Source organism: Gavia stellata, chromosome 9 (genome assembly GCF_030936135.1).
Source record: "Gavia stellata isolate bGavSte3 chromosome 9, bGavSte3.hap2, whole genome shotgun sequence".
Lineage (NCBI taxonomy): Eukaryota > Metazoa > Chordata > Aves > Gaviiformes > Gaviidae > Gavia > Gavia stellata.
In genome coordinates, this window is record NC_082602.1 from 1,938,269 (window position 1) to 1,965,293 (window position 27,025).

A 27,025-nucleotide genomic window follows, 5' to 3' on the forward strand; every position below is an offset into this window, starting at 1 on the left:
AATATCATAAAACCAGTTAACAAGTCTACCGGCTCCTGGTGCTAATAATGAGTATAGATAAGTTCACATAAAATGTAAGTTCAGCTTCTTATTGCAAAAGCTACCAAAATTTCAAAAAAAAGAGGCCATTTGATAGCAGAAATTCAGATTGATCATAGTTTCATGGACAGCTACAGCTCTCCTCAGCGTTTCTGCTCCTATGAAAAGCTACGAGTGCCAAAGGAGCATCAGCTTCTGCCCATCAGCGATCCTCCTTTCCCCTCCAAATACACACGCACGCACAAACGCTTTTCGAAACAGCATTTGACTAGAAAGGACTTTAGTCCACCTTAGTAGGTGTCCTTGCTACATCAGTCCAATCCAGGTGCATATTCATGGAAGTTTTACATCAGCAAGGACGGGCAAAGAAGAGACTTTTTTTCTTAATTCACAGTATTATTATTATTATTGTTGCTGTTAAATAAATAAATAAATAATAATATTTGGAGCCACAGGCTACACAGAGGCCATCGGCAGGGGGACAGAAGGGATGCCTCCAAGCAGGACTCCGTTTCACCGCTGTAGTTGGAAATACAAAGATATAAGGGAGCTTTCAAATTCTCCCTGTAAGGTTTCCAACTATGACATAGCACTGAATCCTGCAGATGAGACAGTGGTTGCACAGGTATTTCTGTAGGTTTAACATGCATTCTTAGCATTCAGTAGTGGCAACGACTAGTCCCTTCCTAATCCCATAACACCCTGGTTTTTGATTTTATCCAGCACGCCAGCACTGATCAAGCAGCACGCGTGACACAAAAGTACTCAGCTTCTACTCCATATCCAGCCTGACTGTAATGGAGAGGTTGATTAGTTTTTTTATTAGCCAGATCCACAATTGAAAATAAATCCCAAAGCCATTGATTATACTGGAAGAACAAGCAGATACGGCATTTTCTTTTCATACCTCCCGTACTTAATTATACAAAGGTTCTCGCCACAAGGACTGTAAGATAACAGCTGTGCACAGCTATGGGGATTTTTTTTTATTATTATCATTATTATTATTATTATTTTCTATGTATGATTTTGTATGTTCTTTAAGGTGGGTTTTTTTGTGTGTGTGTAAGATTCTGGTTCATTACGGGTTTATTTCTGGTTAATGAAGTAAACAGTCATTTATCTGAAGCCATTCACTCGGTTTATCTTTCCTTATCAGTATGTTCATAACTATTTTAATTACCAGCCAACAACAGGTTCACTGATTGCATGGAGCTGTAAACGGCTGGCTTTACCTGCTGTTTGTATACTGAGCAATTCAAAGACATTTAAAGTACAGTAGTCTCCATCACCTTTCTTTGGGCACCCAGAACCTTATTAGCCAAGCGGAGACTCTCAGCGCCTCTTAATCACTACCTCCTTAGCAGAATAAGACGACTAAGGCTTGAAGAGAAAACAAAACAAAACTGCTAAGCCCCTGGAGCTGTAAAACCACTAGCCCGTGCCACTATACCCATTGGTGTTATTAACTAAACAGATAAAATTGTAGATATGAGGAGCAATTGACTTGAGCAGCATCCCAGAGGCAAGCTTCTGTGTCTTCCTGATTAGCTTCATTCAATTATGCCTTCTTAATTGCTCATGTGCTAAAGCTCATTAAATGAAAAATAATATTGCTTTCCTGCAGGTTGTGCACTTGAGATTTGAAAAAAGGACACCACTGGCGTACCTTTGAGATACTGCCAGAGAGATTTCAAAGAGCGGTTATAGCCTGGCAAAAGCAAAGGAGACTGCAATTTTTTGTGGCTGTAGGATCCTACTGGTAAATTTTCACTTTGAAGTCATTCAACATTTCTCCCCTACCCCAAGATAACCAAAATTTTAGGGTTAAGGTCAACACAGCAGCTCAGAATTTTAACAGCACCAGAAAACAGAACAACAACAAGAAAAAAAATCTTCGGGTTTGTCTTTACCTTTATAGCGTAAACCCGTAACTAATGCAGCCCAGAAAGATGAAATGCCACAACTTCATAGAGCTACACTTCACAACTTTTCCAGCTCTCTTTGGTGAATTCAAGTTTCTCCTTCGTTATCCGTTCATCCAGAAATTATTCCAGAGCGTTTCTGAACATAAACTCACTAACGTTCCCAAACCACACTGCACACGTAGAAGCAGCAGGACGCCTGCAGAAGATACTATGTTGTTACGTAGATAAGCAAAGAAGAGTCAGATTCTTGGTGGCATTTTTTGTTTTGGGTTTTGGGTTCTGGTTGGGTTTTTTCCACAGAAAACATATAAATAACTCCAAGTTGATGCTCCTAACCCTATCTCTATCGAGTGAAAGCATCTTCTTCACATACTATACAATTAGGCTTAGCAAGAATTGCAGATGCCCCATCAGGACAAACATACTTTGTGAGCATCTCATAAGAAACATATCTTATAGAATGTGGCATTTTAGTGAAGAAGAAACAGTAAACACAATCTCTATCAACAAAGACCATAAAATAACCTCTTTGACTGATTAATGTCTGCTACTGAAATAAATTTAAAGCTATGAAAATTTGCTACAGTTGCATATGCTATAAAATATCAGATATATGGCATGTTCAAGGACAAATGATGTACAAGTGTATTTTTTTTCTCTCCCCACCCACCCAAAAACAACTTTCAAAAGTCAATGGAACAGATAGCTCACAAAATGGACCTACACACAAGAAAAACTTCAAACTTCCCCCTCTCATTTACAAAACACTACTTAACAAAGGAGATGGTATTTACAATACTTAAAAAAAAGAAATTTGTAATATTTTTTCTACTTCAGCAGCTCCTGTACTGTAGCCAAGCAGGAAAAAGGACTCAAATAACCCTTAAAATGCTTCTCAGAAGGGAAGCATCACACATCTCTCTCTAGAGCCTCTTACCAGAAAACTCCCCATCTGCATTGATAAATACTACTTCTGTTTTATACTTAACATGAAACACTTCAAATCATTAGAAAGCTAATAAAGAACAGTGCCCAGATTTTTAAAATTAATTTTGCAATATAAAGCAGTAAAGGAAAACTTGGAAGAACAAAAAAAAGCACTGCAGAAAGGGAAACACAGCTGAAGTTTCTGACTTGCATATTTGAAACTTTGCATACTAAACAAAACAGTCTATACCAACAGCTCAGAAAGCCATTTAGCACCTCTTAGTATAATTTTGAAGCTGAACTTCGGAGAAACTCATGACACAAGCTTGAAGATACTGGTTTTCATCTTTATAAGTCTAAAAAACTCAAGGTAAAACAGCAGATACCATGGAATTACAGATAATAGTGGTACAAACTGTGTTCTAAATTCTAAAGTAGTCATCGTAATGAACATCAGCTACAGGGAACTATTCCCCCATCTCTTGCGAAGCGGGACTCGTTTCATTGTAGAGGAGATTCTCCGCACTGACTCCGGAGCGCTGACAGCACGGGGGCATGAACCCCACTCACATCACACAGCTGCTGCTGCCGTGTGAGCCTGTGCACAGAATAGATGCACACTGCAAGCGAGATTTGTTTGGAGCTCCCCAATTTACTGTCAGGTAACCTATTATGTGGCAAGAATAGTGATAAACAAACAGAAAAACAGTTTATGGAAATTTTTGAAAGGTGTCGTTTACTGTAACTTCATCTAATACTAGCCGTTACCGCAGAATCACGTTAAATATTATAATGATTCACATGGCAGAATCCCAGTCATTTGGGGGGGGGGGGAGGTCTGATGAGTTAAGAATTATTTGCAAAGATGAGTAAAACCTATTGTTTCTATGAAAGATGGGAGAGAACAATATAATCACCATAAACTCATAACAATAAAACACATCAACTGCTCTGTCATCCAGTATCATTATCAGCTACACTATGCGGAAGAAAAATAGTCCATTGTTTCCCTTTGATGTTTTTTCTGAAATTGTTCAAAACTTACTACTGGTATTTTTTTTCTTGAGTAATTACTTTTTGTGCTGTGTTATCCATTTGCAGCAACAACAAAAAAAAGCACCCAGCTATTTCTCCAGAAACATGATCAGCCTGCATTGGCCAACTAGTCGCAAAGTAAACAACAAAACTAGAACCTCCAGCGACATCAGGCAACATCAGATGCCTTCTTTTAAGCTTGGACCATCCTGAGGTTCGGATGAAACTTTTAATGAGGGAGGCCCCTAGCTGCTTACAACTGTCCGTTCCTCTTTAGGACCCAACCAATAAGTCTGTTTAAACAACTCGGTTTAGAAATAAGCCGTGAAATGAGTCTCATGCAAGACTTGCACAGCAGGTCAAATAATTAACTCCTGTCCCATTACATATCCTTGAAGTCAGGGAACCACTTGGCAGTAACTGCATTATAGGTAGCTGCTCAAACCAACAATGTTCCAAAACAAGATGATACTATGAAGAGAAAAGCCTTCTCGTCAGTATAACTGAGTAAATACAAACAGCTCATTCTAGCAAAGAAAGAGGGAAAAATAATGATTTTGGCGATAACTTGTTTTTCTCAACAGATAGTACCACAGAACAGGATTTGACCTATTTTAATGGACAAATAAATCAAGTATTTAATGTTGCATCAATATTGCAGACAAAATAATCAGTAGCTTAAAAAAACAGTGACTAAAACTATGATATTACAGTACAGGATCAAGCAAAGCAAACAATTTAAGTGAACTATTTACGTCTCTGCAGGAATATGTTAAAAAATGCCTAACAGTTTGCAATACCGTGAATAGAAACCCCTCTTAGATGTTTCTAAAATGAGAAGCAATAATGTTTATCGCTACTGAATTCCAGAAAGAAAACTGAAATGGCATTGTAGGTAAACACACTCAAAATCATACCACAACACCCATCCTCCTGTGAAAATCAGCTTTCTAGAATAATTCGGACTAGATCTGTTCAGCCTTCAATTACAGAGAACTCCCATTTATCTGTAAATCCAACCTGAGAACACAATTTCTCTCCCTTGCTTCCTTTTTCACCTCCTCAGCCCTTCACTTTGCAATCAGGCTTAACTAGGTGCATCACGATAATTCGCCATTATTTAAATATTTGATTTCTGCTCATTGTAGCCTACATATATAAACTATTCATCTCCGCACCAATTTAAGGCTTGCCACGCCTCAGTACACTGTCTAATAAAAACTGCAGTGAAGGACAGACTTTTTCTTATAATTTTTTTAAACCTAACTCAGTAAGACCCTCGGACTTTTTTTTTTTTTAAATCCATCTATTGCTTTCTTCTGCTTACTCAAAAGTTTTCCTTTCACCATCTACAAAAGAATTCTTATCTTTCAACAGAGATTCCCTAGAAGCGATGAGAGAGAGAGGCTATTTGCCTGGGAAGAAACCCAGCGATCACATCTGCGCATAAGGCCACAAGTCTTCAAGACCAAAATCTTTCCGAGTCCGTTCTATTTGCTCTATTAAGTTCACATTAAGATCATAGTCTTACCTATTGCACAATTCAAAGGCTTTTATTCACCCGACACTATAGGCCAGAGTTACAACCTGCAGTTACTTCAAAAACTACAGCAGTATTTGTGGAAAAGGCAGGCAGGGTGTTTGGTTTGGGGTTTTTTTTTGGTTTGGGGTTCAAAACCCCAGACATTTCCTCACCACAGGCATTCCATACAAATCCCTAGCAACTGACTGAGATTACAGGAGCTTTAGTCAAGAAAAACACGGTCTATTTTTCATGATAGACAACAGCTGAACAGTAATGATCCCCTAATCTGAAAGTGATTGCTGTAAAATGAATGCATTAAAATGAGCTGTGAGAGCTCATCCTTTACCAACACATGACTCTGCTCCCACTACACACACTGCAGCAGAGATGCTGTTGTCTGGGGCATGAGCTCGGACCCTCCAGAAGTTCAGAGCTTCTGGAAGTGCTGAAAAACCCAACCCAGACCCTATTTAAAGCCTGCCTAAGTAGATGTCCATACTTAACCAAATAATCAACAACGAAAGTCAAGATCTCCTTTGAAAAAAGATTTCACACTTCATTTTTTTCAGAACAACTTAGTAACAGTACTACTGATCTTTTTCTGTACTAATTCCTTAAAACTTTGTACTTATTGCTATTGTAATTGGACGTGTCCTTGCAATAACCCACTGTTCAGTCAAGTCTTTGCCACATAATAAAAGAGAAAACTTATACTCGTAATTGATGCAGTTAAGAATGCCACTCCTGATGCATAAATTAATTGAACTGAAGCAAAACTGGGCATTTGAAGTGATTGCAAACTAAATCTGTAATTCGTAATGCACAGAGCCTGTGCTCTAAAGGACACAGCTATGAGTCAGTTTGCGTTACGTGAAAATGAAATCGTAACAAAATCAAGTTTTGATGAAGTTGACATTCCTGTGCCTTGTTTTAAACAGATACTTCTCATCAAAACCGGATTAAATTGAAGCATAGTAGGAACAGGGAGGCAGTTTCTATCACAGTTTATTTGTCAACGTATGACAGTCTCATATAAGAGTTCAGAAAATAATTCTTACTGCTGGACTGAGCGAGATGAGGAAAAACGAGACGAGAGTTTGGAAAGTAACATGACAGGGCAGAGACAGTGATGCACAAGAGCAGAAGGAATATGCAGCTTGCCAAGCTAGCAACAAAGTTCAGTGGCAGAACAGGGAACCCCAGAGATAAGGGAAAGATCGTTATAATGCACAAAAATGGGCATTTACAGAAGACTGAACATGAAAGAGTATGCGCACCAGAACTTCCATCCAGCAGGAAGAAGGGAAAGTCTGGACAAAGAGGAAGGAGCAAAGGGGTGCTTCTCCCCACTCCCTGGCTTTAAAGAGGCTTAAAAAGGGCAAATTCATGGATTCTGGAAACTGATGTTTCTGCTTAAAAAATATCTCTGTGTTTCAACTCGTACGTCATCCCATTCCAGCAGAGAACACTGCAACTTAACAGCTCAGACTCCTTTCCCCAGACCTACTGCTTCATCTTAAGAAAACGCTTTTAGAAAGCGTTTGTCTGAAAATGAGCTTCAGGAAAGGAAAAAAAAATACTTGTGCTATGAACACTGTATTTCTAAGCCATCATTTCGGTACATAACCCAACTAATCATGCAGTGGAAAACTTACTGGAACACATCTATGTTTGCAGGCTACCTATAACCAACCTGAACCCTGAGTAGCTCAAAGCTTCTACGTTGACGCAAATAGTCTGCTGCAGTCATACTACTTACTGTAAAAGAGATTACCAGCCTCCCATGTCAACGTGACGCGCCCAGGAATTCTCAGTTCCAAAACCTTTGCTATGTATAAAATGTGAGAATACAAAAAAGTCAGCAAAACATTTCCAATAAAAATTGAGTAGGCAGTATAAAGGGCAGACCACAAGCAGGAATAACCTGGCACTAAGGGACATAGGTAGATTTTAAACGCTGTCGATTTGTAATATATCTCTGTTCTGTTTTGGAAAGTCAGACTAGTCTAGTTATTGCTCTTGAAAAACAATTTCAGAAGTCTGATTTCCTACAAAGTAATTTCGATAAAAAGCCAAGGTAAAAATATTTACATTTGTTCTTATTAAGGGCCTCCTCGTAAAGAAATACGGGCAATTAGTATGAGCTATCTTACTGTGAGATCCAGCAGCCTGCTGATCTGCAGATGTGTTTATTCCAGAAAACTGGAATAAAATGAAACAAGCAGGTTCTGCTGATCCAGCCGGAGGTATCGCAGCAATTCAGCAGGTAATCGAGAGACAGGTTTACTGGATTAGTGCAGATGGCGTTTATCTTGTGGGGAACAATGTTGGAACGCATGGACCTACACAAAAAATACTATTCCAAACAATCCTTGGTTTTGTATTTTGAATAATTAAATTGGCAGTGTCCTACCTATGGCAAGTAGATTCCGTTTAGATTGAAATTAAGAATGTGAATGTGTGCAGGAACAACTCGGCAGTTAATTCAAGTCCAGAGGGAAAGATGTCAGCGGAGCTAAACCAAGCTCTGTGCAGGAAAGGTTGTTGCCTTCAAGTCTTTATACTACTTAGAACAGAGCTGCAAAATGCACATGTGTATGCTCACTTTACAGTAACGCATATACGTTTGCAATCAGATTCAGAATATTCATGACTGAAGAGCTTTACCGCAGAATAAACACACAGAGCAGTTCCAGTGTAATCCTCTGTACCTAGCAAATGCGCACGAGTCCTACCTCATGGCCCCAGAATTAAGGGGGGAATCTCCCACAGCTGAGAAAGCACTGTCCTAGTCACATCATGTCCGCGCACCGTCTCTCGTGGCTAAAAGGAATTCGTTTCAATGGAAGTGGTAAATTTGTTCTGTGAAATCTGGACACGAGACGGAGATGACAAACAGATACAGTATTCTAGAAAACCCGACTTCCTTACTGTAATTGTGTGTCAAAGCACTGACTAAATTGCCAAATAAATTTACACAGATACATCTCTCTGCTCAAGACTCTTTCAAATATTACTGTTAAAGCACAAGAATGACCAGAATAGGGGTTAGCTCTGCGCAACACACACGCAGCTATAAACCAACATATGAACGCACTGACACAACTGTCGCTGACTTTTAGGAGCTCAGCCCGGTATCCTTGGAGTTATAGTTTACTCTATGAAAGTCCCAGAGTCCAAGCCACTCTTACGGAAGGGACACAAGCTGTGCCAGTGCCCTTTCACAAGGGTTTCTGCTTTCCCCGCACCCCGCCTTGCTTTCCCACACGTGACTCTCACCTGTCCCTTGGAGGAAAAGTGCCAGCTCAGTAGTCACGGCTTTCCCACACCAAGGGATAGCTCAGGTCAGTCAAGTCCTAGGTTACTCAAAGAACATCAATGCTTGCAACCATATAATCAAGGCAATCCAACTCACAAGATCTTGTGTGCCGAAGAATAAGGCTGAGCAGAAAGAACTTGGTAGGCACCAGCACCTAGAAGAGTCTCCTTCCTAGCCAGATCCCAATGTCCGGTCATTCCAAGGATGTTGGGATGTGGGATTAGTTGCTTTTCAACAAGCGGCTTCTTGCCGCATCCATGCCAGCACCATCACGGGGAGCACGCAGGATACTCAGTCACTTCTGCCAGGAGACCGAGGGCTGAAATTTGCACGTTAACTGAGATGAACCTTGTTTCTGATGCCCGTATTTCATGAATTTAACTCGCCTCTTGCCAAAGGGAAACTGATCTTCTGCAGACTCAAAGCATTGCTAGTGGCACTTCAAGACATCCCTCCCATCAGTTACTCTTTGAAGAACTAAACCCTTCAGAGGAACTAATGGATGAGCTACAATTCAAAGACATCAAGGACAGCTCTTTTCCCTTTAGGATCACTGCAGAGCCAAGTGCCAGAGCTCCCAACCAAAAGCAGCGAGTTTTCATAAAGCAAGCAAGCAAATTACTAGTGTTCTGAAGAACAGAGGCTTTCCCAGGCAGCCCTTAGGCAAGCACCTGGTTGCGTTTCTCCTCTTTCACTGGATATGTACAGTATAGGGCTCAGGGAATGATAAATGGGCTACATGTATTCCAGTATGCATTTTCCTGAGTTAATTTCCTACCCAACAGTAATATATCAAGATCTGAAACTATTTTAGTTTTAAAGTAGCCTCTTAAAGTGATTTGTGAGGCCCTTTAGTTATTCAATTTTCATACCATAAGACTCTGTTAGACTGAATAAAAGACAGTAACTAATAGAGGTGGCCCCATACAGCAGAAAAAACAGCTGAAGGAGCTTATATCCGAACAAACCTGGTTACAAAAGTGAATTGCACAATTGTGTTTTTCACAGGAAAACCCTTCTTGAAAAAGCAATCTCCCATTCAGGGTAAAAAGCATTTAAAACAGCTATTCCTTACATCCTGTTAAAAAAAATCTGCTTAACCTTATGAAGTGAAATACGTATTTGGATAAGTAAACCTTCTGATTAGCCTCGATTTTATTTCATTTCTGATGCCAGCACTAACTACAGATGGGCTTAATCTCCATTAGTTCAACACCTTCCAAGTGTCAAAGTTGGCAAGAGACATGTTTCTTCCTGCCTGGCCCAGGTGCCTTGCAAAGTCCGAGTTTCCGCGTGAGAATCCAGTGAGGATACAGCTCTACATTATGCCTAACCTGGAAGCCACTATTAAGCCCTTCCAGACTCGCTATTGCGCTCCCCTGCTGCAGATCTGGCAGTTACGCCGCTATAGGGCGAGTCGCCTCTGCTTATTGAGCCAAGGGAAAATAAACCCACCAAGCTCTACTTGCTCAAGCAGTTGTTTGGGTTTTGGGTTGGTTTTTTTTTTTTAATATGCAAAAGGAGCCAGGAGTAAGAGTTCCTGTTGTTTTGATACAGAGGCCAAAAACCTTAGTGATGCTATAAATAAGGCCTGCCTTGAGTCTACTTTTAAACCAGCCATCCCCACTCCTAAGCGCCTTTCTCTCAGCGGTAGTAGGAAAACCAGTAGCAGAGTGGCATGGGAGGAGATTGTTCTCAATCAGCTCCTTTCGCGCAGCCTGGCAGGCAGTCAGGCTTACCTGGCAATCTGCTACCTTGGGCAGCTTCCCACACAGCCAGCTTTGCATCCGAGATAATAAAAATAAAAAAAAAAGGTGCTTAATGCGCAATACAACCCTACTGCATGTATCACGATGTGAGGTATTTTCAATACCTAGCGATCACAAGTCTCCACCAATTCCCACTGAAGTCAGTTATTTCCTCAATTTCTCCCTACCATATATTTTATCCCAAACAAGACTCCCCCACAAAAAAAAAAAGCAAGCATGTTGATTCAACCCTTCAAGGGCCTTCATTAGCTTAAGGACAAAAAGCAATATCTACTACCTTACATTTCAACCAAATTGAGATTTTTAAAATTTTTTTCCCTTCATCTACATGGTAAGGTAGACTGCAATGAAAACGCTAACATATATTCCTTCAAGCTTCCCAAGCATGAAATCTTCATCCTGCAGAGGCACTTCTGCTAGCAAGTCCTGTACTCTGAGAAAAGATCCAACTAGGAGGTTAGAAAGAAGCAAACCCACTGAGCCATCAGTGACAGACACATATTCCACAGTGCAGATATCAATGGCACAGCTCCTGTTCAACAGACTAGAGTAGTTAAAGGTAAGGAAATGAGTCTGAAACTAGAAGATTAGAAGATAACATCATACTACTTTGGTGCCAAGTCCAAATTCAGCCATGCATTTGGAAAAAAAAAAGGTTAAAAAATCAAAATAGATCATTCCTACTTTACCATATATTACAATGTAAGTACTGGTTCCATACCAAATGCAAGTGGAATTCAAGCGTTGACATTTTTGGATGTTACACGACAGGGTGGTATAACGATTCCTTGGGTCAGCTGGGAGGTAGGGAGACAGGCGAGAGCGAGCGTCACGTTGCGCAGGGGAATACAGGCGCCTTGGCAAGCCCAGCCCTTCCTCTCCCGCCCCTCAAGAACACCCTAAAAGACAACCCAAACTTGCACCTGCATTACAAGACAACGTAAGGACTGAGATGGTTTCATCTCTGAGTGTAGTAATTGAGGACTTTTGTCAGTGTTGTTATTTTACAGCTAAAAGTCTTCAAGTGAAACATAAGGGATTTCTCAAAACTTTTACTCACTTGTGTATAAAAAAAAGGCAAAACAAGCCAACTTCAGGTTAAAAACAGCCCCAACAAATGACTATCTTCAAAAAATCCTTCAAAGGTGCCATTACGTTAAACAGATCACCACAAACTTTCAAAAATCTCAGTAACGGAATCATTGCAACTTTTGGAGGCGGATCTTCAAGTTTGCTTTTGGTTTTCTTTTGTTTTTAAACAGTGATCAGAATTATTTTTGCCTTTCTTCCATCTTTTAAGAGTAAAGAATAGATTACTGGTACACCCATGTTCGCAGCCATATCTTTCGTGGTGGGTATTTACTAAATCTAAATGCTGATGACTATTAAATCTGTTAATTGTCAAATGACCATTTTTGCTGGATTGGTTTGATGTAGCATGAAAGTGCACCCAGACAGCTTTTAAATTCAACAGCCTTCTCTACTGACCAAAAGATTGCTGCTGAAGTCTTTCTTCTAGTCATATACATTGGATTAAAGAGGAAAAAAAAAAGGAAAGGAATTGGATCCTGGGTTTCCACCTTCCTCCTCTCTGCTTCTTTTAGCTTGAGAGTTTGCCTCTGAATTTAATAGAGCAGCAATGAAAAAAGCAAGAGATTGTAGCTGACCTAATTTCACATATTGCAAGGCTATAACTGACATTTCTACTTTTACTTAAGCTAAAATATTACTAAAAAAAGAAAAATCTTTGTAGTCTTTTCCTGTGCTTGGAAAAGAGTGAACTAGGGGCAACAGAAATCGTAAAACCAGATTTCTTAAAAAAAACAAAAAAACCCCAAAACAAACACAAAACACCAACACCCCACACACACACACTATGACAACAAAAATCCACATTACCCATCCACCCAGTGTCTTACATTTATTCTGGCATACCATATGATTGAATAATACAAAGAAATCATTGGAAGAAAACACTGAATGGGTTCATCAACAGTACATTGAGACTAACGGGATAACTCTAACAAAACAAATGGGGTTTTTTAGTATTTTTTGGGGGTGGGTGTTGTTTTTTTAATACAAAGGGACTACAGTAGATGTCAAGTATTTGCATTTCATCAATAGATTTTACACACTGCCCAGAGGAAATGGTTAAGCTGGATTAGTATGAAAGCTGTAAGTACGACCTGCAGAGAGCTGGCTAACAGGAGCTGACCAGCGGCCTTCGTTCAGGGGGTACTTTGTCCTGAAAGGTGAGAGAGTTCTCTACAAACGAGGAGTAACGTACGACTGGAATTTTAGCTCACTGAAAACTTGGAACAAGAAACACAGGCCACAAATTTAGTAGCGGCACAAACGGAAACAAAACCCGAGCATAAAGTTGGCATTGCTTTGCGTGTCGCTTAGACACCACTGACAAAAACACTGCTATGGAAAAAATCCCTAAAGGCCCGTGCTCATCAGTCACAGATGATGATAGAAAACGACAGAGCTGTATCACGTTACAGCACAACCGCCAGCCACCGATGCACAGAATACACTTTACTGAGTGAAATGACTCCAACAGAGACAGCGAAGCACAGCTGGCATCGTGAAGGACTGTCAGGGTGTCACCGGACGCAAAACAGCAATGCCAGCAACCACGTTCAAGAAAGGAATTTAGCTAAAAGAGGGACGTAGCAGGACTAGCGGGATCCCGAGGGGAAGGAGAATCTGCTTTGCAAGGGCAGCCTACGGAAACGTGTTTGTTTAGTTTAGCAAGCAACAACCAAACAGGGGAATGACGGCCCTCTAAGTGTTCCTTCGGCCGGCGAGCAGAAACACCAGTGACGGAAGGAAACACGGTACCTGAACTGAAAGATTACGCAGGCGCTACCAGCCAGCCACGAGTAAATCGTCTCCTTTCTACAAGATGATGGCGTTGAGCCAAACAAACAAATGAGATTCTGAGGAAGCTTTCTAATAAGTACAGGAAGAAAGCAGCCTAACCATTTCCAAGGCGGTCCTTGATAAAGTTTTTAAGGCTACTTTCTAACATCATTAATTGCTGTGCCTGGGGAAGATTTGATGACTCAGGCGGTCGAGCAAAAACATCCAAAATAGAGAAAATAGGAGCTAATGGAGCAAAATGCAGTAAGAGAGGCATGCAACTAACTAAATATGCACAGCTACAACCATGAAAACAGATCATTTTCATGCCGGATGCAAAGAAATAGGTTATAATTTCTGCTGTAATTGATTTTTCCTGTTTGTATCTATGATTGTTCTGCTGTTAAAATAACTACACTGTTTTTAAATTGCAATTGCTAAAAGAGCGCATCTTTTATACGTCAGATTAAAAATTTTGTTATTGCAAATTAGAACAACTGTACCAGTCCCAGGCATGCCAAAATACTTCTCTGCAATGATAAAAGTACAGGACATAGTCTTCTACTTAGTTGCAAGAAATACATTTCCAAGTAATTGTTTATATAAGCATTGCCTCATTAGCTGGGTGCCATTTGTTGAGTAACCAGTACCCCACCCTGGCTTAAATTAATTTCCATATAATTTTTTCTCTATTATAGCATTATGGTATTTATACAAAGTACCCTGAAGATATTCCAACTACTTTTTGCTGAATTTACTCTTTCCTGAGCATGGCGGGCAGGGGGGAAATCAGTTTATTCTCGAGTTTGTATCGGGGCCCTGCATGTTCCTCAAGCAACAGCATCTCTGAACTTTTCCCCCAGTAAAGTACCAAGACTCTTGGCTATGTACATCAAATTTGTATTCACTGAAAAGCAAAGCCCCCTCTGTTCAGACTATATGACAGAACATTATCACATGAAGGATAAAACCAAGTTTGGGTTCTGTGCTAAAAAATTGGCATGAGCCAGGACAAAAAAAACCCAACCAACCAAAAAAACCCACCAACACCCACCACCACCACCACACCAAACCAAAATCAAAACACACAAAAAACCCCCAGGAGGAATATCATGATGTGGCCACACTAGCAAAAACTCATCTGAAACACTGGCTTAGACAGAAAACACGAAATTTCAAGAATCTAAGATAACGCACTAAAAGAAAGTCTAGAAAACCCCCATACTGTCTGAATACTGTCTCCAAAGTTGTGGATATTTGGAGCAGATATATTGCTAATTCATCCACAAGATTTAGACCTGACTTAAAAATATTTTGTATTTTCAGCTCTTCTCTGTTTCCTAGTGACAGAAGCGAAAGTTTTATTGGCCAGTTTTCATAGAATTATTGCAAGCATTCAATATAAGAAGCAAATAAAAAGTCAAACTGGTGCAAGGCAATTCAAAAACCAAAAAGAAATCTAATTAGCTGAGTTTCTGCTGCCACTGCTATCTGTCAGCGATGCAATTTTCACCTGCTCCCAGTAACTCCCGACACAGAGTGAAGCAGTTGCGCAGATTCTCTCCTACCGCACGACCCCAGTGAGGCAACAAACAGTTAGATGGACAACTGATCGCTAACCGCAACTACATGTTTACAGCCTTTTTCAGTAAGGAAGTTGCTCTCCACTTTCAGTCGCACCATGGTTTAGTGGGCATGGCGGTGTTGGTTGACAGTTGGACTTGACGATCTTACATGTCTTTTCCAACCGTAGTGATTCTGGGTGATTCTGTGATCATTAACAAGTGATAGCTTTACTTGTAACTGGACAAGTATCCTTCCCTTCCTCTGAATCACCTGTAACAAAAAGGTACCATCTGCACGCTTTTTGAGACAGGGATGTGAATGAGCACGGAAGTTTGTCATATAAGAAGTAGAAAGGAACAAAAATTGAAACCTGAGGAATCTATTTTCCTATTTTGAAATATCAAACTGTCTACTACTATGCTTTCTGGGGCATGCGTGCCATGTGTTTTGCACACTTCAGCATTATTCAAGCGTAACTAGAAATCGGTATTCAACTGAAATTCACAACGTTACTTTGATCAAAGATGTCTTTTCAGATGAATGTTATGATGTTGCCTGCGTGAGTACAAACAAGACCACAGTAAAAAGAATTGCATTACATTTTCAGCCTACCAAGACTGCTCTTTTTTCATGACCCCAGAAGGAATATAGCCCAGCGCAGTCCTATCGTCCTGCTTCCCCTCCCCTCCCCTCAACTTACTCCCATGGCTCTCCAGCAGCCACTTCCTCCCGCGCTGCTGAACACGCGCCAGGGAACATCCTGCTGCCATGCAGCCTCTGCTCCCTCAAATCTAGCATTTTGCTAGACTCAGAGAGCACCTGACAGCCATCACCAAGCCCAACGTCGCAAAGCAGAACAGCCCCGCTCCTCCACTATAATAAATTATTAAAAAGCAAGCTAATTGTATCCAAGCGTAGATCAAGTATCTGAAATATGAGCAGCTCATACACTTCGCTTCAGTGTCAAGAATGACAGCTATAATGACGGCGTATAAAAATGGATAAAATGAAATTAGTTTTCTTCCATATTATGGACATCAAATACAACATAGGGTTGGGCTGGGGCACGGAAGGGCATAAAAGGACATTTGGAGAACAATCAATAGAGCAAGAAAAATATACTTTCTACTCAATATCAAAAAACATAAGCAAAATTTAAGTAGGATTGAATACTTCCCACGAAAGCAAAACTACTGTACTTCATAACTGGCAAAATAGAGTTTTCCAAAAGAAAATCCAGCCGCAAGAATAAGTCATGAATATGTACTATTACAGCTTACCTACATGGAAGGCATAAGTGCCACTTACAATGAGCAACACTCTGAAACCGTACTCAGTTTTTACTTATCCCCCTTATTATTCTTAAGAGTATTTAAGAACAAGACTGTCAAACTCAGCTCTTCAACTTTTTTAAAATGTTCAAAAGAATAAATCATAATCAGTTATCGAGGTCTGTAATTTTTTATTACTATAGATAATTGGCAGAACACATTTCTGGTATTTCTTAATTAAACTCAACAAAGATGCTGTAAGGATGAACGTGACCTATTGGCACCACATTTCAGGATTTCTGAAGCATTGTTTCTCTAAAAGACCCTCATTGTGGATCTTTTCTCAAGTTTTTGGTCAGGTATGCATACAGCCCATAAACTAGTCTCTCTCAAACTCCTGTTCCGAGTGCTATAGCTGTCGATCTACAACCAAAGCAAGGTAAAGTATTTGTTTAGTGAATAAGAGGAACCAAATAGTAACGCTGGATTCCAATACCGAATCATCGTAACTTAAAGATTTTATCTTGCCTGGTAAATCAACAGCTTTGTAAAATACAATCATCGGCAGATGCTTAAAATCATGACACGTACCCGGACCTTTCTTTATTGTAACCTCTCTTTCCTAACGAAGTATCAAACTACTTTTTCAAGAAATATTTCTGGGCGAGGGGGAAATTAAAATGAAATCACAGAATCATCCCACCCCTCCCACAGCTATGCCCCCATGGCAAAAACCTTACCTTCATCGTTCTGGGCCAAACAACATGCTAAGAGAGTAGCAACTGCAATCCCTACAGCTAACCATTTCCAGAGACAAAACCGCTGTAACATTTTTTGTCAAGCTTCACTCAAGGCAGATCTGAAAAAGAAAGATTTGATACATGCGTTAGTCAACGAACCTACACAAAAGGTGAGTGATTACAAACTTATTTCAGGGGTAACTATGCGTGCGTAACTACATAGGGCGTAGACAGCCTATAGATTCTGCGCAACATAGTTTCTGTTAAAACAAGCAAGGTTAATCCCATTAGCATCAACACATACGTATGTACTTGTTAACTTGATAATCACGTACGCACAGGCCTCCAAGTAAAGAAAATGCAAGTTTCTTGCTTAAATCAGGTCTAATTTCCATAATTTCCATAAAATAAAGTATTTACCTTAGCCTTATGCTTTAAAGAAGTTGGGAGAAATGACCGTATTGGAGAAATTCCGCTTATTAAAACCGGCGTTCAATGCAAAAGTCAGCAGGGACCCAGTATTCAAAGACATTGCCCAGCAGAACCTCTCCCAGCAAAAACACGAGCCAGCCCCATAGATGGCTGCCTCTAACGAGACAGGCTGTTGGTCATGCCCAGCAAACGAGGAAAACCAAAAACCCCACATATACAAAAAACCCCAGAAGAATAAACTGGCCAAGACAGGTCTGGATGAACTCCAGAGCATATTTAGAGGGAATAACATTAGAAAGTTATCTAAAGCTCTGCTTTATGGCTCCAATAAAAAGAATTAACATATTTCTGCAGCCCAGAACTGAATTATTTAAAAATACTCCTTCACATTTAAAAACATTGTGACAAATACAATGGACTTCCTAGCAACAGAAGCATGAAATAGAGACAGACTTCCAGCAGTATAAAAACAAGCTATTGTATTAAAAAGGGTTTAAGTGCTGTCAATTTTCCCAAGCAAAGCACTTGACTTGGATTTCATTGCCACTTTTCTGCTTATAACTTTCTATCCTGGTTACAAAACTGCTGTATTTCGTTCCAAGTCAAACAAACAGACTATTATCCCCCACTTAACAGCCTCAGCATTAACACCATCTGATCCTCTGTCAGCAAGACGTTACTGAAGATGCACTATCATTTTCCTTCCACAAACCGAGCTTATAGAAAACACAAATGTATGGACAGCACCTCATTCACACAACACACACACAAAAAAAAGGTATCTACTTAGGGCATAAAAACATCCTTTTAGATCACTCTCAAGAGCTATCTGAGCCACAAGCAAGCAGGGTTTCCGCAAACAGAAATAGGTAATAGTTTCATTAAGTCCTGGAGAAGCCAAGAATTTCTCCAAGATCTGAAGTTATTCCAAATCATTATCATCTTGCAAAACATTTTGGTTTATATGAAGGAAACAGTGCTATGCTATAAACTGTTCCTCTTTAAAAAAAAAAAAAAAGCCAAAATGAGTATGTGTCAAGAGTTTTGGAGGAAAAACTGTGATTTTTTTCCAAATGGATACGGAAAGCAAGCAGTGAAATGTAATAAACGGGACTGAGTGGCCCATGTTGACTTAAATATTTAAAGTTCCTAGGTGGCTGACACTGTATATATTTAGCTTGCTTCCAGCGCAGCTCGCAGGGGTGGGATCTATTAGGCTCCCTTACAAAGCAAGCAGAATAAATTTTTTTCTTTGCAAAGACACGGATCACAGTTGACTTTTTGCCTTCCAGTGGATTTTACTACCAACATTCACTATTCCAAACAATGCTGTAAAAATAAAGGGGAGCAGCAAAACCCTTTAAAATCCTACACCACACACACTGCTCCGCTTCTCATTCGGTGGGGTTAAAGATGAAGCAAGGCTTTTCCACTCTCCATCTTCATCCAAGTAGGACTCTTCCCGCCCTGTTCAGCAGCAGTAGGTCACTGCAGGCAGCTAGGTGCAACAGGCAGCAATTTCAATAAGAACTTAAATATTACACATCAAACGAGGAGGCAGCCTGCGTCTGATTGACGCAGCAGCGCAGATCTCTTGGGACTGTTCGTTTTCATCTCAGCTAGACAAACGTCAGTCTTGACAAAACAGCTCAAGGTTACAGGAATTAATGAACTCAAGCCACGCAACAGTATCTACGAACCATACAAAAGCACTCACCTTCCTCCTCTCTCCTACGTCTCTTCCGCTGGCACATCTACAACAGTTTCTGCCCCTAACTCCAGCAGAGACAGCTCAAATGAGACTTTCAGACCCTTCCTAAAGGACCTATTATTCCTATACAAGTGAGGAGACCACAACCGTTAGCAAAGATCCCACTATCCATAAGAAAAAAAAAAAAATATTAAAAAGCTTGCTATGCAGCGATGAAAAGGAAGCTGCAAGCTCATCAAGTATGTTACCAATATCTTGACAAGTATGTTACCCGTAGAGAAAGAGAGCTGCTAGTTCTTTCTCAAGGAAAAAAAAAAGAATAAATCCCTTCCTTGAGGTACCCACTCAGAAAGTTTGCCAGTGTTGCTCAAAAGTGGCTCTTGCCTCTCTTCTACTTACCAAAAATGCTCATTTGATTACTGCCACCTGAATTTCCAGTTAGCCAACTCAGAAGTCATTCTGGATTTTGCAACAGCGCCTTCGAAGAACAGAAATTACTTCCGCCATAATATAGTTTAGGCGACTACTGTTAAATAAAGGCTGAGTGTCTCCACGTTGCCCAAATGGATTCAAATTAATCCAATGTCACCGTTAGACTTCCTGGGAACTTTTGAGGATGTGAACTCTTCAATATTTCACCATTTTTCCCACCCCCGTTAAGAGGAGATCCTAAAAGAATTGGGCTTAGTCACTTTTTCAGTTTAATCAGTGTTATTACATTAGGTGGCATTTGCTGTCAAGTGCTTCCAACCTTCTACACCTCAAAAACCAGAAGCAAGTGGTTCAGGGGGCTATCTTAGTTTCTTCTGGTGAGCCTAAGAAAAAAAAAAAATCACATCCATATCCAGGTCACACATGTTATAAGATGTAAAAAGAAATGCACATACGCACTCCGGTATTTCGTTTTACAACCTTGAAAAAACAATCCAGATCTCCAATCACGATGTTCTATTTTAGAAAGTTATTCAGAGCTCAGCTGACACCCTTGAGTTGAGTCTACTCTGGAGAGATTTTAAGACAGAATCTTGACACATTTATTTTTGATTTAGATGAAATGTCAAGTAAACCACGAGGATAGCAACACTGCTGCTCTAAGAATAAGCATCTCTGCATGCAACTATAATACAACAGGATAAAAACTGCCCCCCCCCTTTTTCCTCCAATTTGTACCAGAAAAAACTGGTATGCAGTGTAGAAAGCAACAATATTCTCAAGTTCAACAGATTCTGCTAACTCAGAAATAGCTCACAACAAACCACAAGTTACTGCACAGTCCCCAAAGGTAGACAATCTGTAAGAGATACAGTGTCACACAGTCTGACAGGGCAAAGGACCATTATGAATTGATGACAGAAGGAAGATCTGTAAAGCAAGAACATACAATAAGTCTACTCAGTATTTTCCTGGAAAATATTCTAATCTTGCTACAGCAGAATTTTCGAGTGTGATGTTACCATGGGTAACGAGAAGTTAGACACTCAAGCACAAAAACTTTAAATGAAGAATAAAAAGAATTGAAGTTTAGGGGAATTTCACTTCCCGGCATGTCTGCGTGTAAAAAAAAGTTTCACTAACGTTCTCTCTGGAGTATTCCCTGTTTGACCATACAGCTGTCTGAGAAAAAAAAAAATACGCACGGATTTTCCCAGAGGAACGGCGGCAGCAGCCGAACACTGGAGATGTTTACAGCTCAACTGCGGCAAACTGGCATAATCACACTCCAAGGAGCAATCATGTCTCCTTGTCTCACTTCTGGCCTTTTTTTTCTTCTTCCCCTCTCGCCAGTGTAGCTACTGAATCAGCCAAAACGCCAACCAGTTATCAAGACATCTATATAAGAGGCACCTCAACAAAATTTCAGAGGGGATAAAAGTGAATAAACACCCCCAAAATATCAAATATGTGTTACCACATCCAAGCACCTCGATTATATTTAAGGCCCAATGATATTACAATAACCTTAAATACTTATTTACTTTAAGATCGGGTGTTATTATAGTACTTAAAACATTGCATTCATTTGAAGCTGAGGGAGGAACATGGATTCAGTCAAAATACATAGCCACGCATGGCTGGGGTAAAAAAAATTTTAAAATAGCCATACAGAATTATTCTCTGTATGGAAATAAAAACTGAAGTGATAAGAAGTTTTTTGAAATCGGGTACATGCCAACAGAGTCTAATGCCACGTGTTGAATGGAACTGATTCTTTATAAAAGTTAACCTCTCAGAGGAAGATAGGCAAGGGAGAAAAAAAGGCAAAGAGTCATTGACATGGTTAGGAGACAACACAGAATGAAAAACTAGCATACAAATACCCAAACCCTTGCAAACGCTGTCCACGTTAGTCTCCAGCAAACTCCTAACCGAAAACTAGAGCCTAAATTGCAGCAGAACATGGAGTTTCAGTACTTTTAAACACTCAAAATAATCCAATTTGAATAGAAAAATCTACACTTCAGACTGAGTTTGCAGCAAGCCAGAGGCCATTGGCTTATTCCAACAGCACTGACCTATACACATCTCATTGCGTATGAAATGTGGATTAAAGTAGTGCCATACCACATAAAGAAGCTTTTGCTGGGTGGCTGTTTAAGTGTTTTCTTACCATTAACAGCAAATCTGAAAACAACCGAGGCAAACGCTCTATCAGGGCGTCAAACCCATTATAAGAGGAGGAAGTGCACACTTAAAAAGAAATCATTAAAGTACATATTAATTCAGTAGACATGTAAACAAATATTTGCCATTTAATACACATGTCAAAAACAGCTGCTCCTATGAAAACGCCATGGCTGGATGAATAATACAGCATTTAAGAAAACAATTAAATTCCCATTTATATATATGCTATTAATTTACACAACCAGCCAGAACTCCTTCAAGCATTAAAAGTTACACGTTTGGTTAGTGGTGTCGCTCTTAATATATTACAAATGTGATAAAATATCAAAGCATATAGTAAACTATTTTTAAAAGTGTAAGGTACTGAATTCTTTAAACAGAGGAAAATTATAGTGGACAGTTTTATTATGAGGCTCATCTATATTATTACTTATCAGATGAACTCTTTTAAAGATTGAAGACACAAAACCAGGGAGTCTCTGAAGTGCAAATGCTTATTCTGAGAGATCCGGTGCCATAATAAATCAGAAATACCAGTAGAAACAGAAAAAAGTCTCTTACAGAAGCCAAAAAGGAGATGAATTTGCTTTACAGTCTGACAGCGTTCCTGGCTTGGTTAAAGCTACGGTCCATTAAACTATATGTCCCAAATGTTTTATTTTTGTTGCTGAAACAATTATGTTGAACTGTCGATATAAGAAAAAAAACCTTCAAAATATTATTTAAACACACCACAGACAAAAAAACCCCTCTGGTTTGTCTCAATGCCATTCTGAACTAATGTCACTTCACACGGTAAGCAGCTACATCTGCCTTAACATATGTCCTAGCCCAGTTAGGCACAGCAGAGCGCCTACCCGTTCACGGTTTTAGCTGCTGCAGCGCCACGCAAACCCAACGCGCCACGGCACTGCAGCACGTACACTAGCGAGCAGATGGGACACCTACAGCAGAGGTCGGTGCTGGGACCAGACATCCACGCTAAGTACCTCGGGAGGGGTTTTCTACATCTGATTAGCTGGGTCCTGAGCCCAAATGGCTGGTGGAGCACATCAGCCGGAAAACACCCTCGCTTTAGGCTTAGCCAGGAAAAAAAAAAAAAAAATTCCAGCTCAGGAGCTCAGGGACCACTCAAGCTAACTCAGGGCACCGCGGAAGGCTAAATGCCAGCCCACAAACTCCCACGGCCCATTGCTGCGCTTCCCAGGCAGCTGCTGAGCCCATCTCATAGCACCTACTTACGACCCCGAGAAGGGACAGTGAAGGAAGACTTCACCTTTGAATTAAAGCCAGGTATGCTACTTATGGCTTTAAATACAGCAGCAAGTGTGAATAACTCCATGTATTGAAGTCAAATATCTGTTTAAATGCTTTCCTGAAGAAGAATTTAAGCATAAGCAAATATTTGGCTGAGCTGGGGTTACAGTCAGTAATTTACAGTGCAAATACAACCCCTTCTCCAATTCTCGATGTTCCAGAAAACAGAACACTACTACAGTTTTCATTTCACTAACACTACTTGAGCAATTCATACGTAAATATTTCAGTCTATGGACTCCTGGATTTACTCAAACCCTATTATATTAGCTCTAGGGCTTTCATGCTATAGAATTAGCACAAGTGGTATGGATTTTGTTCATCTCCTCAGATAAAAACTTTCAGTAATACAAAGATTTTTTTAAGACCAAATTTCAAGATCAAACACGCTCACAACTCCATTCCCTTTTCACAGCTGCTGGATCCGTTCTTATGGATCTGTTCCACATAAACAAACATATTAAAAATAGAGTAGCATTGATGCCGCATTTGTGGCTCTTCTCCTGTTCTGTGCTTACCAAGGCCTTGACTTTTTAGCCTTACTTGGAGACAGCATTTTTAGAAAGCAAATACACAAAAACTTACGAAAAAATCTGATGGCAATTTCTATGAAGAACCAAAAATATTTTTATCTGCAAGTTGAAATTCCTCAGCATAATCTCTGTATCTATGTTCAAGTAATTCATACATCCCTCCTTGCTCATATCCTTCTAAGGACTACCAGTTTTAATTATTGCCTTGCCCCACTCTTTAGACCTTTCTTACAGAAATGACCGCTTTTCCACGAGATGCACAGCCACTGCCACAGCAAGGTATTTCAAAGGCAAAGTAGAGCATCAGTAACAGCGAGTTGCATGCCTCTGCATTAGCTCAAAAATAATTCAAAACTTCAGTGACAGCACTTCACCTAGGTACAGCTGACCTCCTACCTAGAGGTGAAATATGCAATTTAAAAGTTAGCAATTTAAAAGTGTCATTTGTACTTCAATGCAGAAATCCCTACGTTTATTTCAATCCTTTGTAGCCCAGAACAAAGTAACTGGTATTTTCCTGCACTCCATCAGTCAGAAAGTTCTGTATTTTCCCTCTCCATATAGCAATGGTAGCTAACACGCATATGGCCTGATTCACAGTAGGTACCATCTTGAGAGCACTTTTCCAATCCCCTTGCCAGCAGAAGATACTATAAATGCACCATATTAACACTCGAGGCAGCATGCTGCTCATTTCCACAAAAAAGAGAAGATTGCTGAGTATACATAGGTTTGCGCAGAGAAATGTCAACTATACTACCAAAAATAGGAAAAAAGTTTCTACAGAATAATTGAGGTAGGGACAGGGAAGGATTTTTGTTTCCTGCTTTCAGCAGTAGTTGCGACTGTTTGACTTATTTTCTGTATTTTTAAAAAGTAATCAAGCTACGAGATGGATTAACAGAATTACAGCCTCTTAATCACGGGTGGGCAAACAGGCTATCCATTTCATGCCTGTCTACAAATCCGATTTTTCACTGCAGATGCATTACATACATATATTCAGTTTCCCAACCCTCTGCATGGACTTACCCTATAAAACATTGTTCTTGCAGAAGGCGTTGGGTGCTTAAATCAAAAGTAGTTTGTAAGTTTGGGCTGCATCACACTGCACACGTGAAACTCCTACTTTGCAGCTAGTGGCTCTAGAAAGAGGAGAGGAGAAAGATATCCTAAAACCCCTTAATATCAGTGCCAGAAGAGTTCATTTAAAAAGTAACATTAACCGCTTAACATAAAAACATTAAAAGAAATATAATCTATATTAGCCAGAAGTAGTTAAGTTAGTTCTCGAATAACCTTTGTCTTTACAAAATATGCACACAAAGCTTAAATGATACATTAAAGGGCAGGCTATTTTGCTGGTTAATAATAAAATATATTTTGATATAAACGCACCAAGTAAATATCAGTTTCACTGCCTTTTACTGCAAGACAAGTGTTGGACGATATCCCAGAAACCTCTCAATTTCTCCCTTGCCAGAGCCATTTCTCTCCGAGGATCACTCATTGGGCTTACTTAACATGGAGGAGTGAATCAGAGGTTTTCTGAAAGTGAAAACTAAGGAAGATCTTGGTATCACCGCAGCGGAAAGGATGCTGGATTTTTGAAATCTCAGTATACTTTGCAAGTTCAGGGTTTTCCCAGCTCCCACCCAGCTAAAAGATTCTCAGAGAAGTGAAACGCATGAATTGCAAGGAGGAAGAAAAAGCATGCTCAGGCACACGACTCTCGGCTTGTGCTGCTGGGAAGCTAAATGAACGTTACTGCCCTCAGGTTAAGGAACTGGGCCTTGGCCAGGAGAGAGCTGCTGTCACCAATGGCAAACGGCAAAAATAGGCAGAAGCGGTGCGGCTGGAAGGCAGCCAGCTCCCTGCTCCACCACCAGCTGGGCGGCAGGCGGGACACGCTGCTGCCCAGCTCCAAGAAGGACCTTCAGTCTCCAGCTGCAGCTACTGTCACACACATACCGAGCCCCTGTCAGGAGCGTACAAGTAGTTGCACTAGGCAGTACCCGTAAAAAAAGATGGCCCCGTTAACGTGGTTCCCTCTGAGCACCGTTAGAAGAACTGAACTTCTGGTTCTAGGTATCTGTTCATCTTTCCCAAGAGGACTGATTCTTTAAAGATGATCCTACCTTTAAATACTCACATTAAAGTCAGAACATCCAAACCTACCCAGCCCTAGCCTTAACCTTCCCATCCCTGCTTCCTGCTAGACCAGGCAGACAGCACCACAGGCATGAGTCTCTCTGATGCCAGCAACTATTCTGTCGAGAGTCCCTCCGAGTGCTCCTTGTAGGAAACCAGTGACTGTCTCAGTATCTTACAGCTTAAAAACTGACTTGCATTACGGCAATGGCAATAGAAACATCCAAAACAATGTTAAGTGAATTTATTTTATTGAAGAAAACTATATTTTCTCAAGTAGAATTTATATGCTGCAGCTTCTCTCCTCTGAGAGAATTTTTGTTCAAATTTTGTAAAATAAATACATTAAACTTCTCAAAGCAAAGTCTACCCTTCTAGAAAAATGGCTGTTTCCACCCACCTGTTAGTCACCACATGGCAAAAGTAGTATTAAAAAGACATCCTGGAGTAATTAGGTTTTTTTATTAGCGCCGTTAAAATACTTCAATGCAATGACATTTCAGAATTAACACGCATACACATAAATATACACACACGTGCATGCACACATGCTTAGCAGACATGATATTCAGTTTCTTCAATGTCAAGTTGAAGATTGTGTTATTATGCATTACTGGGCCAGAAGCTTTAAAAGTAGTCCTAGCTTTTCAAGACAGAACAGCTTACAAATAGGAAGGCTGATTAAGCCAAATAACTACCAGAGTTGTTGTATGTTTGCAGTCCAAGTTACAGATTAAGTAACTGTAAAGACAGTTTAGAATGTTTAGAGGTGTCTTCTGTTGTAATTTGTTTCTCTGGAAATATGAATTTTCCACTTAGCACTCTAAAGCAGTTTGTTCTTAAACTACCTGTAATAACTATTTATAACAACCCTCAATGAACAAACCCACCAAGAAGAGTCCTTGAGAGTTATCTGTAATCCCATGTTGCTCCTAACAATCACGTTCCCAGACAGATCCCTGTGGAGACAGCACAGCTCAACAGAAGCTTTAAATAAAGCTTTGAGATAAAACATGCCAGAAGTTTTGTTCCGGTCACAGAGAGTAAAACCTAAGTCCTCCACTGCTGCTGCTTGTCAGAGTAACTCCATCCCCTTTCATATTGCTGAGCAGGGCACTCGGCCACACACTCTCCTGCCCGAGACATCTATCAGCAGTTGCTGGTAGCAGTGGGACAACAGCATCACGAAGTCCTCGAAAAGCTAACGCGCATCCCAACATTGTACAGACGAAGGATTCGGTTCCGCCTGCCTGCCTTCACAGCCTTGGG

The 27,025-nt window shown here is 40.2% G+C and overlaps 1 protein-coding gene across 1 annotated transcript in view; it reads right to left on the reverse strand.

Moving 5' to 3' along the window:
* PCDH15 (protocadherin related 15) overlaps positions 1-24,663 on the reverse strand; it is a 379,975-nt gene extending 355,312 nt beyond the window's left edge. The window contains exons 1-2 of the mRNA XM_059821547.1: positions 24,638-24,663; positions 16,988-17,106 (exon numbers count right to left, since the gene is read on the reverse strand). Coding sequence (XP_059677530.1) covers positions 16,988-17,078 — 91 coding nt within the window. The 5' untranslated portion in view covers positions 17,079-17,106; positions 24,638-24,663. The remainder of the gene's footprint in view (positions 1-16,987; positions 17,107-24,637) is intronic.
* Between the last annotated feature and the right edge of the window lie 2,362 nt (positions 24,664-27,025).